General features: G+C 37.8%; 1 protein-coding gene across 1 annotated transcript in view; it reads right to left on the bottom strand.

Moving 5' to 3' along the window:
* Arhgef38 (Rho guanine nucleotide exchange factor 38) overlaps positions 1–13,719 on the bottom strand; it is a 128,268-nt gene that overhangs the window by 44,437 nt on the left and 70,112 nt on the right. Inside the window, exon 4 of the mRNA XM_026404658.2 lies at positions 1,499–1,646. Coding sequence (XP_026260443.2) covers positions 1,499–1,646 — 148 coding nt within the window. The remainder of the gene's footprint in view (positions 1–1,498; positions 1,647–13,719) is intronic.

The raw sequence follows: 13,719 nt of genomic DNA, 5'->3' as shown, positions 1-13,719 counted from the left end.
ACTGAACTAAAGTGAAAATAGAATTAGTTACAACATTTTATTTAAGAATTGTCCGATCATATTGAGTTTCTTGTGGATAGAACATAAAGTCTTATTTATTTTTGTTTTTTGACAGCCAGACCTATCCTTGCCACAGCATAAGCACCAAATAAATTTTCACAATTTAGATAGATGGGCAGAGACTAAAGAATGGTAATTTATTACTGGCCAGTAGAGGGCAATAAAATTGAGATTGCATTTATTTATTTGTTTGTTTGTTTATTATTTAAATTCACGGGGCTCTAGTTAAACCCATTTTCAGATCTGTTCCTTTCTTGGAAAGACTTCCTCTACAACAGTCTCATTTCACTTTAATGCTGCTACAAACTTTCTGTAGTACATTAGGACCCCTCCTCTTCTTCCCACCCCACACAACAGAATAGCAAGGGAAGTGTGCTGGAGTCAGATTGGTATTCAATGGTTTTTAATCAGCTCTCTCTGGTTGGTTAATCCCTAGCCAAATCATGGTCCTCCAACAGTGGGTAATCCTTAAAAATGAAAAATCACAAGAGAATTCTTGGTAAGATTGTGGACCAAGAGAATAATTTCAGTCTTAAGCTTCATATGGTAGGAAACTATGAATAGACAGTTGCCAATTTCTTCTGAAAGGATCAACCCAAATATAGGCTCATATTTATGCATATAAAAATCAGAAGAAAATGTAAACGGTACTTATTAATTGATGGTGAAATAGTTAAGACTTTAAAAAATACTTATTCATACTTGCTTATTTTTTAAAATTATTTTTTAGTTGTGTATGGACTCAATGATTTTATTTGTTTTTATATGGTGCTAGGATTGAACTCAATGCCTCACACTTGCAAGGCAAGTACTCTACCACTGAGCTACAACTCTAGCCCCACTTGCTTATATTTTTTCAGATTGTTTCTTCTAGAAAAAAAATAATATTATTAGGACCCCCAACAACATTTTAATGATGAGGAAGGAAGGCTTGACTAAGTGTCCTGAAACTAATTTTAGGACAGTGTGACTTATCTTCACAATCTCCATGCTTTCCCAAAAATGAATTGGGAGAAGGAGGAGGGCCATTCAGGGAGTCTAGGGCATTCCACTAACCTCAAGAACCCATGTGCTGCAGGGGTCATGGGGCTACATGTTGTCTCACATATTCCTTGAACTCTGAAGGAGCAGACACATTGCAATAGCTTTAAGAAAGGGCTTTTCTTCCATATTTTATTTTTTGATATTGCATTTTTCTATCTCTACAGAGCCCTGAATCTTTTCCCATGTTATTTTTAGTCAGTCTCTCAGAGGGAGAAAAAAAGTCAATCCAGGCTTCTAGCATGTCAGCTTTTCATAAAGGAAATACAAAGCAGAGTGCCCAGCAAGCCTCCTAAAACACAGAATTTATGTGAGATCTTTTATCTACATCCATTTAAAAATGTCCCCTACTAGGCAATGAAGAGAAGATGGGAATCACCATTTGAAAAGGGCTTACTTTAAGGACTGGATACAGTGGCTCAAATGTTGCTTCAGCTCTTCCTCCTTTTCATAGGACTCCAGCACACTATGCGCTTCATCATGGTGATAGCAGTAGATTTTATATATATCTTCCAGCGGCTCCTTAATCTGCAAGAATACCTCTCCTGATAAACACAAAGCAAAAACAAAATGACATCAAGTCAGACCAAAATGGCACTTCATAGTCTATTATTCAAAAGTGTTGACTAGTGTAAAAAAGTTGATGGGTCCCACTCCATCACTTAAAGATGAGTGGGGTCTTAGACATTGAGTGATATTTTTCTCTCCCTTCCTCCTTTCCTTCCCTCCTTCTTCCTTTTTTAACTTCCTTCCTCTTATAAAGAGAAGGATGAAGAATTTTACAGAGATAGATAGCAAAAGAAATCTCGTTTTCTAAAAGGTGACTACACATCAGGTAGGCATGTAGCATCATGGTTAATAGCATGGAGTTAAGAACAGATCAATTTAGAGTTATTCTGTATAAGTTTGAATCAGGTTGTGCTACAGAGTTTGTGACTCTCTGAATATGTAAACTCTCTTAATGAGTTTCTTCATATATAAAATGGTAGCCATAATAGATTCAATTTTATAGTTGTTATAAATATTGAGGGATGCAGTGCATTTAAAGTTCAGAGTATAGTTCGTATAGGATAAATGCTTATAATGGAGTCGTTTTGTACATTTACTAGAGGTATAAGAGGTGAAATTTCAGCTAGTAGGTAAATGATTTTTCAAAATGTATTACACTAACATTTCCTGAGTTTCTCTGAAAGGCAAGCAAGAGAAATAAAACATTTCCTTATATGTGATAATAAAAGTAGGTTATTATTCCTTTTAAAAATCAATTGAATTATACTATGAGCCAAGGTTATAATGTATCTTCATGAAGCAACTTGGGCTAATTGTGTCCAGACATTTAATGAATTCTCTTTTATATTACCATAAAATTGGCTCTATAAATGGTACTTCAAGTAGATATTGGACAATAGTTTGATTTAATTACCCACTCCATCACTTTAAGATGAGTGGTATGCATCCACTACCCAACCAGCACTGTGTGAGATGATTTGGGAAATACAAAAGAAACATGCGACAGGATCTGCTCTCCAAAACATTGCATATTTGAGATTGATGATGATTTGGAGGCTGAGTTGATTGACAGTGATGTGGACCTATTTATCTGGGCCTATTACAGTAACAGAAAAAAGTCATTCTTCCTAGAGAAATAGAAGTTTCTTTAGTATCTAAAAATGTTTTGCACACATTAACTGCTTCATTCCCTATATGCACAAAGAAGAAGTTATTTATTCATATTAATTAAGGATGAACAAATCTGAGTTAGTAACAAATGCATTATTTTACAAAGGTCCTGTTAGTCAGGATTATAGGTCATTGTTTTAATTTTTCCTTGGGTCTTAGCTTCTCATCTGTCAGAACTTTGCTAGACATTGTATGATGATGCAGTTGGAAACAGTGACATATTTAGATTCAGAATTCAGGGTGCCTGTGGTGACTTTGGGGATAACTTTTTAAAAATGTTTAAACCTCTGTTCCTTTATAATGTTTGTAGGATGGAAATAAAAGTATTTATAGCACTTTTGATATTAATTTGAGAAATAAATGGGATGATGCATGTGAAATATGGCTGCCACGGACTAGTTACTCAATAATTGTCACTTGTCTCTTAAGGCTGCTTACTATCTCTAGAATTAAAACACTAGTACCTTAAAGTATCACTTTCCTTTCTAATTTGTATCTATCTAATAGAAGTTTTTTTTTTACTTTTAATTATATGGGATTTTTTTGTGTGTGTGATTATAGTTCAACTCTCATTGTGTATGTGTGTGTGTTGTATGTGTGTGTGTGTGTGTGTGTGTGTGTGTGTGAGAGAGAGAGAGAGAGAGAGAGAGAGAGAGAGAGAGAGAGAGAGAAGATCCTGAGTGTCTGTTTTCATTATGCTTTGTGTGGCTTGTAAAGACAATTCAATGACTGCAAGCATCTTGGGAGCTCAAGGGGTGAGGGATTCTTGTTTTGTTTGTGGGATTTTACTGAGTTGATTCTTCTACCAGTGTAGGTCTTATAGATTTGCCTTTAAAAGACAGCAACACAAGCAATAAGAAATAAAGCAGTTAACAAAAAGATAAAAAATAAAATAGGACAGCAAATGAATGTAGGGTTGGGCACAAGATGAAGAGATGAGAGTGGAGATATTGGCTGGGGAGGAAATTCAGGCCCCAAATAGGAATGAGTGACAGACTGGGAGGGAGGCTCTGTGGCCAGTCAAGAGCAAAGGATCCCAGTACACACATTGTAAGACAAGATGAAGCTGCAAATATGTTATATTTACTACAGACAAGGTAACAGTGTGTGTGTGTGTGGAGAGAGAGAGAGAGAGAGAGAGAGAGAGAGAGAGAGAGAGAAACAGACTCAGAAACCCATGCTTTGATCAAATCAGAAAGCCCGAAAACAAAGACAAAGTCACTCATTTTACAAACAATTACACCTTTAATTGCCAACTCCCTCGTATGTTCTTTAACAGATGTGTTCCAGTTTAAAAGAATTTCTAACTCTCCCCTTAACAACAGAATCCATTTCTTTACTCTTTTCCAAGTAAAATTCTGTTGGGGCTCTAATAATAATTATCAAAGTTGAAAGATATTTAAATGCTCTAATTGAAAGTCATTTATTCGCCCAAAGGCCGAGTATAACACTGACAGGCAGAATATTTGATTCTCCTCCCAGCCCTACCAATGTATTCTGCTTCATAATAGTGCCGATGAAGCGAGGTGTCTTGCAGCAAAAAGTGATTCTGTTTCCACGGTAACATAAGTCTCAGCTGCCTTTCTTTAGTGGTGAAGGACAACTGCTCTGTCTAATGTGTGTGGGTTTGAAGGGATGATTAGGAGCAGAGAACAGACTGAACCAAGAACAGTGAAGGTAATTTCACTTCTGACTGCCTGTCACAAAGGCACCTGAATCCTATAAAATACAAGCAACTGCTGTGCTCTGCTTTTTAAAAATTTTGCAACTCAAGAATTTTTGCATCAACTTTTCCAGAAAGCAACCCCATGCAAAGGCACCCTTTTAAAATTCCTTAGTTATGGCCCTTAAAAACAACCACCAAAAATATTGAACATATTCTATATCCCAGTATAACTATTCTTGAATTGTAAGTTGCCCCCTTTCCTGAGGTAAATATATGCATGTTTTTTTTTTTTCTTAAACCACCTATTTTTCCTTCAGACCCTCCTGTCCATCTCTAAGAAGTGCCATATCGGACAATGTGGCCTCTGTATTATTGTGAACCACTCCAAGAGACATTTCCTCTGCATGTTCAAGGGATCTCCTTGCTTTAGGCTTTGTTTAGGAAAACATCATGAAAGAAAAGGAAGCAGTCACATTCTTTAGTTCATCTTTATTTGATGATTTACTAGGTAATGATTTTGCACCAAGCACAACGGTGGTACTCCAGACACAAAGAACCTACACTTCCTTCAAAAAAGTTATTCAGGCCAGTAAAGGAGAGAGAAGAGTACATTTACCTTTACCATGCTGTGTGAAAAGGACAATAATAGAGCCGGAAAACCCAAGGGGCACCCATTCAACCCTTGGGAATCGTGGAGCTATTCTCCTAACAACCTGACCTTGGTAGGAGTCATGAGTGAGTGCATAAACAAGGAGTGGAAGGAGGGGGAAAGTGTGTTCAGAAACTTTGAGTGCTCTGGTATGGCTGGGTGGCTCCACGTCTGTGAAGAGTTTCAGAAGAAGCTGTAGAGGTGGCAGATCCTGAAGTAGCATGTGTAGCATTAAAGAGTTGCAACTTGAGCCTGAAGGTGACAGAGAAGCACTGATTTTAGGCAGCAGACTAACAAGATTAGATAGCATCTTAGAAAGATTTCTATGGTGTAATATCACGAGAGAAATGAAATTTTGGAAGAGGAGTCAGTGAGACTAGAGAAGAAAAACTAATCAAGAAGCTTTCCATAATAATAAAATAAACAGTGACAGTGAAAATCGGAAGTTAGAGCAGTTGAGTGCTCTAGATTGGGGGTGTATCTCAGTGGAAGAGCATGTGCTCAATGTGTGTGAGGTCCTGGGTTTGATCCCCAGCACTGCCAAAACCCACCACCACCACCACAGCAACAAATATGAGCAAACAAACAAACCAAAACCGCTCTAGAGTCATTGCCTTGGTTCAAATCCTGGTTTTATTATTTATTTAATGTGCGTGTTGAGGCAGGCGAAAAATGGCTTAGGCTCCCTCACTGAAGCTTTCAGTATGTAGTCAAGGTCCCGAATCAGTTGTTATGGTTAGTGTGTAGTCAAGGTCATTAACACTTTGATTTAACATACTACTCAAGGTCATAACATTTTATTATGTAACCTGTTGGCAGTGTGCCTTCTTTGTTTGACCTGCATATAAAAAGGGCCTATGTAAATGGCTTAGGGACTGGTTAAGGGCTATTGCCACACCAGATAAAGGATGACCAATATTCCTATAGAGCCTTGCATCTTCTTTTAACTGTGGGATCCCAGAATCTTGGTTCCCGGGCCTGAGTCTCCTCCTCTGCCAGTCAGTATGATATTTGGGAAAGTTATTTTGCTTCTGTGTTCCTTGATTTCCTTATCCATAAGTGGGAGCAACAATAATAGTAGGGTTACTTAAAGATTAAAGGAGTTAAAATATGTAATGTATTTAAATCAGTACCTGGCACATGCAAATACTTAAAAGACATTAATTATAACAATTAGAGCAAAATTAGGGAGACTGGAAAAAAAGAGAGGGAGAAAATGGACATTGATAAATGAGAAGGATAACTCAAAACATGTCCCAGGCTTCTAGCTTCAAGGACGACATGGGTAGACAAAGGTGATATGACAAGAAGAGAGGAGTTTGGTGGAAAGTGATGAGTTTAATTTTAGAAGTACTAAGCTTGAGTTGCTTATTGTATATTCAAGTGGGAAAGTCCTATGTGGAATTGGATATATGGTCTATACGGATATATATGCTCTATAAATCTCAGGTAATAGAAATCACAAATTGGATGTGGTGCAAAAAAGTCCATAGAGGGAGAAAGGAAGAGGGTCTGAGGATCCAATGCTGGTGAATGTAATGAATGTGAAGTCTGGAAAAAGAAGAGTCTTCAGGGAAGCCTGAGAAAGCACAGCCACAGAGAAGAAGGGAAAACCGGCACTGGTGTCAGCAAAGCCACTCACAGTCATCTGTTCCACAATGACATGTCAATCAACAAGAATTGCATATCTTTTTTTTTTTTTTTTACTGTAGCTTAGTCGAAGTTTATTTTTTTAATTAGTTTTTTAAGAACTGAATATCTGTCAATGGTTTCTTAAGAATATGTGGCCCTGTGATGTCTTGGATTCTGCAAGCTCACTCTACAATGTTCACACAATAACAAAATCACTTCCAGGGACATTTCTCAGAATGTATCCCCATTGTTAAGTAACACAAGACTGTACAACATAGTGAGAAATACAGCAGAGATTAAGTTTGTGGATGATGGATCATGTTAGTCTCCCCTAGCACTACTGTTTCTTCTAAAACAATAGGATTTTTGCTTGGCCCCAAATAAAAACTAGCTTCCCCAGCCTACCTTGCAATTGATGTGACTATGTAATAATTAAGGCCCACCAATGGGACATAAATGAAAGTGTCCTGTGACAATATCCAGGAACTTGTTTTAGGGGTCAGCAAGTTCACCCTTGACCCCTTCTTCATTCTTGCCTGCATCTGCTGTTGGAACTTGGAGACTACTTTGTCCTTGAAGATGAGAGCCACTCCCTTGGTGAGTGGAGCTGTGAGTAGAAAGGAGCTTAGCTCCCAGAGGACCTTGCGGAGCAGAGCTGCCATACAGCTCCAGATCACCCATCTTCAGGGGTTCAAAATAGAGAGATAAACATGTTTTGTTATGCTAGTAATGATTTGCTTCAGTTTTTATGTTTGTCCCAGCTGAATTTAATTCTATCCAACATGCTGTTTTTTTCTTCTTCAGTAAGAAAATATTTTGGGGACAAATTCTGACTAGTCAAAAGCTCCATCTTTATTAGTCATAAAATTTCATTCAAGAATTCTGTAAAAATATGACATAAACTGCTACTTATAGAGAGTTTCAAACAGAAAGTTATTTGTATTAGCAATGAAATAGAAAAAAATTCTAAAAACCAACCAAGATGATGTTAAAAAGAATTTTAGTTAAAAATCATAGCTCCAAGATATATCCCAAAAGAAAGTTATCTGTGATTCTAAGTAAAACTTGTTTGTCAATAGAGAGTATCAAGAACACAGAGAGAGGGATGGGATAGCTCTCAGGACAGAGGGTAGGTGAGGCTCACTTGGAGATCTCCGTGACAGGCCTTTGGCTGTCATTTCCCTGGGTGACACACACAAAGGAATGAAAGAGCTGGGGCATGTCATCACCAAATCAAAGAGCTTTAGTGGCAGCTGGTGCCCACGGTTCCAAGGAGCTCCCCACGGTCTCCTTATCCTTCCTGGAAGGGATCCCAGATGCTGGGACTAAGTGAAGCAGTAGATAAGCCCGTCCAATGCCAGGACATTGATATTGCTTTCTCATTGTCTTTCCTAGCCAGATTCTGTTCTCCAGGAAGAGATAAAGTAAGGAGAGGAAGTGAGAGGAAATTGGAAAAGTAAATGCTGCTTAAGGAAGCCACAGTCCTGTGCCTTTCGTTTCATTTAGCCTCTGGATAAAGATGATTGCTGAGGAGACCCAAGAGACCCTGGTTGGGGTTATAGAATTCTAACCAAATGCAGGTGGCCGCTGGGATGGGCGGCCATGGGCTTAAAACAAGTATATCCCTTGAGTAACAATTATATGAAGATATTTGAAGGGAAAAAACCATTATTTTCATAGTAAACTGGAAATGTTCTGTTAAGTCTTGTTTTAAGATAAAACAAGACTTCAGGATTCTCATGCCTGTGGTTATGGCTTCAGGTCACACATTTCCTGAGACTCATGATATTTCTTTTCCAGTATCAAGAATAGCTTGCTGAAAGTTTTTCAGATTTGACAATTCTGAGGTCCCTGGGGAGGGGCTACCTGTATTCTCAGAGCAGTGGTTTTAAGAGGAAAAGAGGAGAGGAAGTGGGACCAATGAGAAGAGCTAGACCATAAAGAAATGAACAGGAGCAAGGGAACTAGGGTGGGGGATCAGGTACTGTCCATGACCACTGCTGTGTCCAGGCCATAGGTGAAGGGCCCTTTTTGCAGCTGAGGTGGCATTCTCCTAGGCCATGTGGACATAGGAGGTGGTCTAGCAGCTGGGTCAAACTGGGGAACATTAGAGAGCAATGGAGATAAACAGTTAATGGGGTGGAAAGAGCTCTGGCCTGTATTTGGAAAAATCTATAGTCTCCATTTTTTTTTTCTTTTGGTACGAGGAATTGAACCCAGGGGTATTTTACCACTGAGCTACATCCTTAGTCTTTTTTATTTTTTATTTTTTGTTTTACTTTGAGACAGGTTCTTGCTAAGTTGCTGAGGGTCTCACTAAGCTACTAAGGCTGGCCTTGAACTTGCAATCCTCTTGCCTCAGCTTCCAGAGCTTCTGCAATTATAGGTATGTGCCACTGCACCCAGCTCCTTGGGTTCCTTTCCAACTATTTTCAGAGTTAGTGATATAATTTGTGGCAATTCAAGCTCTTATTTTTGTTTCAACTATGGAATAGATGCACTTTAAGTATTAGTCCAGTACTAACTTTTAAGAATGTTTAGGAAACAATTAGGAATGTGAAGAGAGAACCAATAGAATGGGAGAAAATTTTTGCTAGCTACTCTTTTAACAAAGAATATATATCTAGAATATATAAAGAACTCAAAAAATGTTATACTAAAAAAATGAAATAACCCAATTAATAAATGGGCAAATGAACTAAACAGACACTTCTCAAAGAAATACAAATGCCCAACAAATATATGAAAAAAATATTCAACATCATTAGCAATTAGGAAAATGCAAATCAAAACTACACTGAGATTTTTATCTCACACAAGTCAGAATGGCAGTCATCAAGAATACAAATAATAATAAATGTTGAAGAAAATGTGGAGAAAAAAAAACACTTTTATACTGCTGGTGGGATTGTAAATTAGTACAACCACTATGGAATCAGTATGGAGGTTCCTCAAAAGACTAGGCATGGAATCACCATATGACCTAGCTATACTGTCCCTCAATGTTTATCCTAAAAAATTAAAGTCATTGATGCATACCCATGTTATAATAGCACAATTCACAATAGCCAAACTATGAAACCAGGCTAGGTATCCATCAATACATAAATGCATAAAGAAAATGTGGTATATATACAATGAAGTTGTATTCAGCCATAAAGAAAAATAAAATTATATCATTTTCAGGGAAATGGATGGAACTTGAGACCATCATGGTAAACAAAATAAGTCAAACTCCAAAGGTCAAGGGTTGTATGTTTTCTCTCTTATGTGGAAACAAGAGATGGAAAAAGAAAGGTGTTTGTGGTGGGGGATGGATCTCATGAAATCAAAGGGAAATCAATAGAAGAAAGGTCTCCTGGAAGTGGGAAGTGGCGATGGAGAGGGAAAGTATTGGGGAGGGATATTGGCCAAAATATGTTGTTATATTGTGTGCATGTATGACAATATAACAACAAATCCCATCAGTGTGTACTACCATAATGCTCCAACAAAAAATGTGGAGAAAGAAAAGAATATAGCTGATTATTTTGATGATAGCTCATGCTTTCTTCCTGAACTTAATATTGACTTCCCAGATAATTTAATTCTAGGTGGGAAGTTTTATAACTAATACATTTAGATAACATTGGCTCTCTGAGAAAGTTTTTGCTGTCTGGATTAGGAAAAGATAAAATAACTTTTCCATATTCAAGGTTAATAACACTGAAGAAGTCCCCATTCTTAGAACAATCCATGATTATCCATTTATCTCACCTTAGAAAATACCTCTTTTTGAGTCTTCTTATATCTGCAACAGCTAATGGCTATGTAATATGTAGCAGCCTCTGAAAATGATACTGGCAAAGATCACAGACAGATTCAGTAACAGTAGCACCTACAGTGATCTGCTGAGTTCCCTCTGTGTGCCAGCCAGTGTAGTCCACACTTACTCTTATATCTGCATTTCATTTATCCAGTTAAGTACTAATGGAGGACAATGTTTTGGGTGCTGGTGACATAGCAGTCAACCACAAATAAGAATCATTACCCCTGTGGAGCTTACTTTCTGGATGGGGTGTGCCTTACATCCTTATGTCCTTCTGCATGGAGGTCTTGCTGACTTCATTTAAAATATGGAACAAATGAATGTGAATCCATTGCTAATTGCTTCTCCATTCTTCCAAACTCTTCTTTCAAACTCACAGAATGTGCACCCAGTTATAAATACTGACCTAGCTTTTCTCAAATCTCTTATAGCTAAAGGTGGCCAAGTACGTTCACAAGGTGACATTTGAAATGAAATAATGTGTGTGAATGAAATGAATTATAGGTAGAAGTCATTGAGAAGGGGCTATATTTTCCCCAAATTAAAAAATGCTTAATCGAAGGTGGTTTTTTATCATTGCCTGCAGGAAATGGTGCTGGGAAGTGGTGTAGGATGTTGACGCCATGAATTCAAAGCCATATACTGAGGATTTTGAAGGAAAAAGATGTAAGGAGCCCATAGCAACTATGCCAGTCCTGGGCTGTGGTGTTATGGATTTCTTGCTATGTGAGAAAACTAAGTCCCTTTTTGGTTGAGTCCTTTTGGTCAGTTTTCTATTCCAACCAGGCAAATGTACTCCTCTTTGATGCAAGTGACTTGTTAGAACCCCAGAGCTAGTGGTGACACAGCCATAATTAAAGCACAAATCTGTCTTTTTCCAAAGACCAGATTCCTTCTGAGCCATTGTGCACATCAAGGTTTGCTCCCTACACATGTATATCTCTTTATAGCTTCTTAGAGACTTAAAAGTATTTGTATATTAATAGGATGCTCAGAGTCCTAGCACTCTGGGCTTTATATCCATGTATATTATATGCAATATGTGACTTCTCACAGGTCCATTGAAATCTACTGCAATTCTTTAGTATTCCTCCCTGCAAGCTAAGCCACTGACTTCCACAAATGGTTCAATCAGCATAACATCCTAGAATTAACATTGCTCTCAGAGAATAGAGTTGCAGGATTTTTTTTTAAACTAAGCAACTTTTGTTTTATTTTTATTACAAGTGATAAGTCCTAGCCACCCTGGGACTCATGCTGATCTCATTCAGGAGACTGGAGGCACAACCCCCACATTGTAGCCTAGCAACTACTTCCACTGATATTTCTTTTTCTGTGTGAATTTGTGTATTCTTGACTTTGAAATCCCCAACTTCTTTTTCCCTTGTTGTTTCTCCAAAGATGACAGCTTTCCCGATATTGCTAACATTTGAGAAAAAATGCCCTGACCTTTTAGCCCTGCATCTATGACACTCTCCAAATCGGCCTCACATCCAGTCCTGGGACTACCCAACCTGTCCCAGGTGACCAGAATCAGCTAGGGCAAACCTATCTGTTTGCCTGAGTCAGTCAAATACACACACACACACACACACACACACACACACACACTCACTCACTCACATGTATGCTACTGGAATACGCATTCCAGTGAGCTACGTTGTTCATTTCCCACATGGCATTATAACATGAATTTTCAATGACATACTCTTCTCACAAAGTCACTGCTAAAAACCCAGATTCCCACTTTTTTACAAGAGACATGGCTTTAGGAGAACAAAGTATTGCTGTAGAACAGCAGCACATCATATACCACATCTTCAAAGAATGGAAAACTCTAAATCGTCCTTTTCTCCAATGACAAACTCACCCTCAGGATAAAGCATATGAGAAATTACAATTCCCTTATCACAAGCTTCTTGCAGTCTGCTTCTCAGCATAATGCACATGAAGTAAGCAAGGAAAGTAGAATCAAACGTATTAATGACAATGTTTTAAAAAAATATTTTGATATGTTACAACAAATAAGCACAAGTAAGAGGACAGCAATTGCTGTTTTGTTTCTCTATTGCTATGTAACAAGCTATTCCAAAGCTTAGTGGCTTGAAACAACCAATCTGATTTTCTTTCACAATTTCATGGGTTGACTGGGTTCAGCTGTGAGGTTCTTATGCTTCACTTCATGTCCCCAGGGGTTGTAGTCCTTCAAGGGCTTAACTGGACTATGACGTCCAAATTGGCATTTCCACAAGTTTGTGTCTTGGCAGAGGCAGTGGTAGTTTGGCTTCAGCTGGGATGCTGGGATAGCAAGGCCACTCTCTCACAATACCTAATCTCAGTCTTCTTTCTTTCCTTGTGGCCTCTTCATATTATATTTTCAGCAAGGTAGCTAGCCTTGTTAAATGGCAGGTTCCCAAAATTACAAGCACAGACATTGTCATGCTTTCCTGAGGTGTAGGCCCAGTTGCTAGCACAGTGGCATTTCCATTAAATTGGATTAGTTAGTGTGTCAGGGTCAATGTGGGACTAGACTATACTGCAGTATGAATGCTACCACCCATGATTCATTGAGGGCCGTCTTTGGAGTTTACATATTGCAGTTACTGTTCACTCTCCAAAATGTGGAAAGGACATTTGATAAGCTAAATCTCCTTTCCTAAAGAAAATGTGCAATCATATTAGATGTATGAATTAACAAGATGCATAGATATTGGGAGTATCTAGAAACCCCACACACCCAGCAAATCTAATTTGTTTGAAAAACACAATCAGGCCTTCTGGAAAAAATTTGTATTTTATTCATTGGTACATATATTTAAAAATCAAGCTTTGTAACTAGATGGATAAATTTAGTATTCTCAGGATAATAACATTTTAGTAACATAATTTATTATTTATTAAAAATAGACACTGGGCTATTATTATTCCTTATACTTGATTTTATTTAATCTTCATAAAATTATATGGGGTAGGTATTATTTTCTTCAATTCCTACATGGGAAACTAAAATTTAGTGAAGTTTTATAACTTGCCTTAGATCTCACATCTAGCAATAGGATGAGCCAGGTCCCAATTCAACCTGATATTAAAGTCCACATTTCTTAAATTCAATCGTATCATTTCATTTTGTCCTTCCTCTCTATTTTCATTAATTGCTACAGAATGATGTTCAACTTAAAACAG

The sequence above is a fragment of the Urocitellus parryii genome, chromosome 10, assembly GCF_045843805.1.
Source record: "Urocitellus parryii isolate mUroPar1 chromosome 10, mUroPar1.hap1, whole genome shotgun sequence".
Lineage (NCBI taxonomy): Eukaryota > Metazoa > Chordata > Mammalia > Rodentia > Sciuridae > Urocitellus > Urocitellus parryii.
This window is presented reverse-complemented; position numbering and strand designations above follow the sequence as displayed.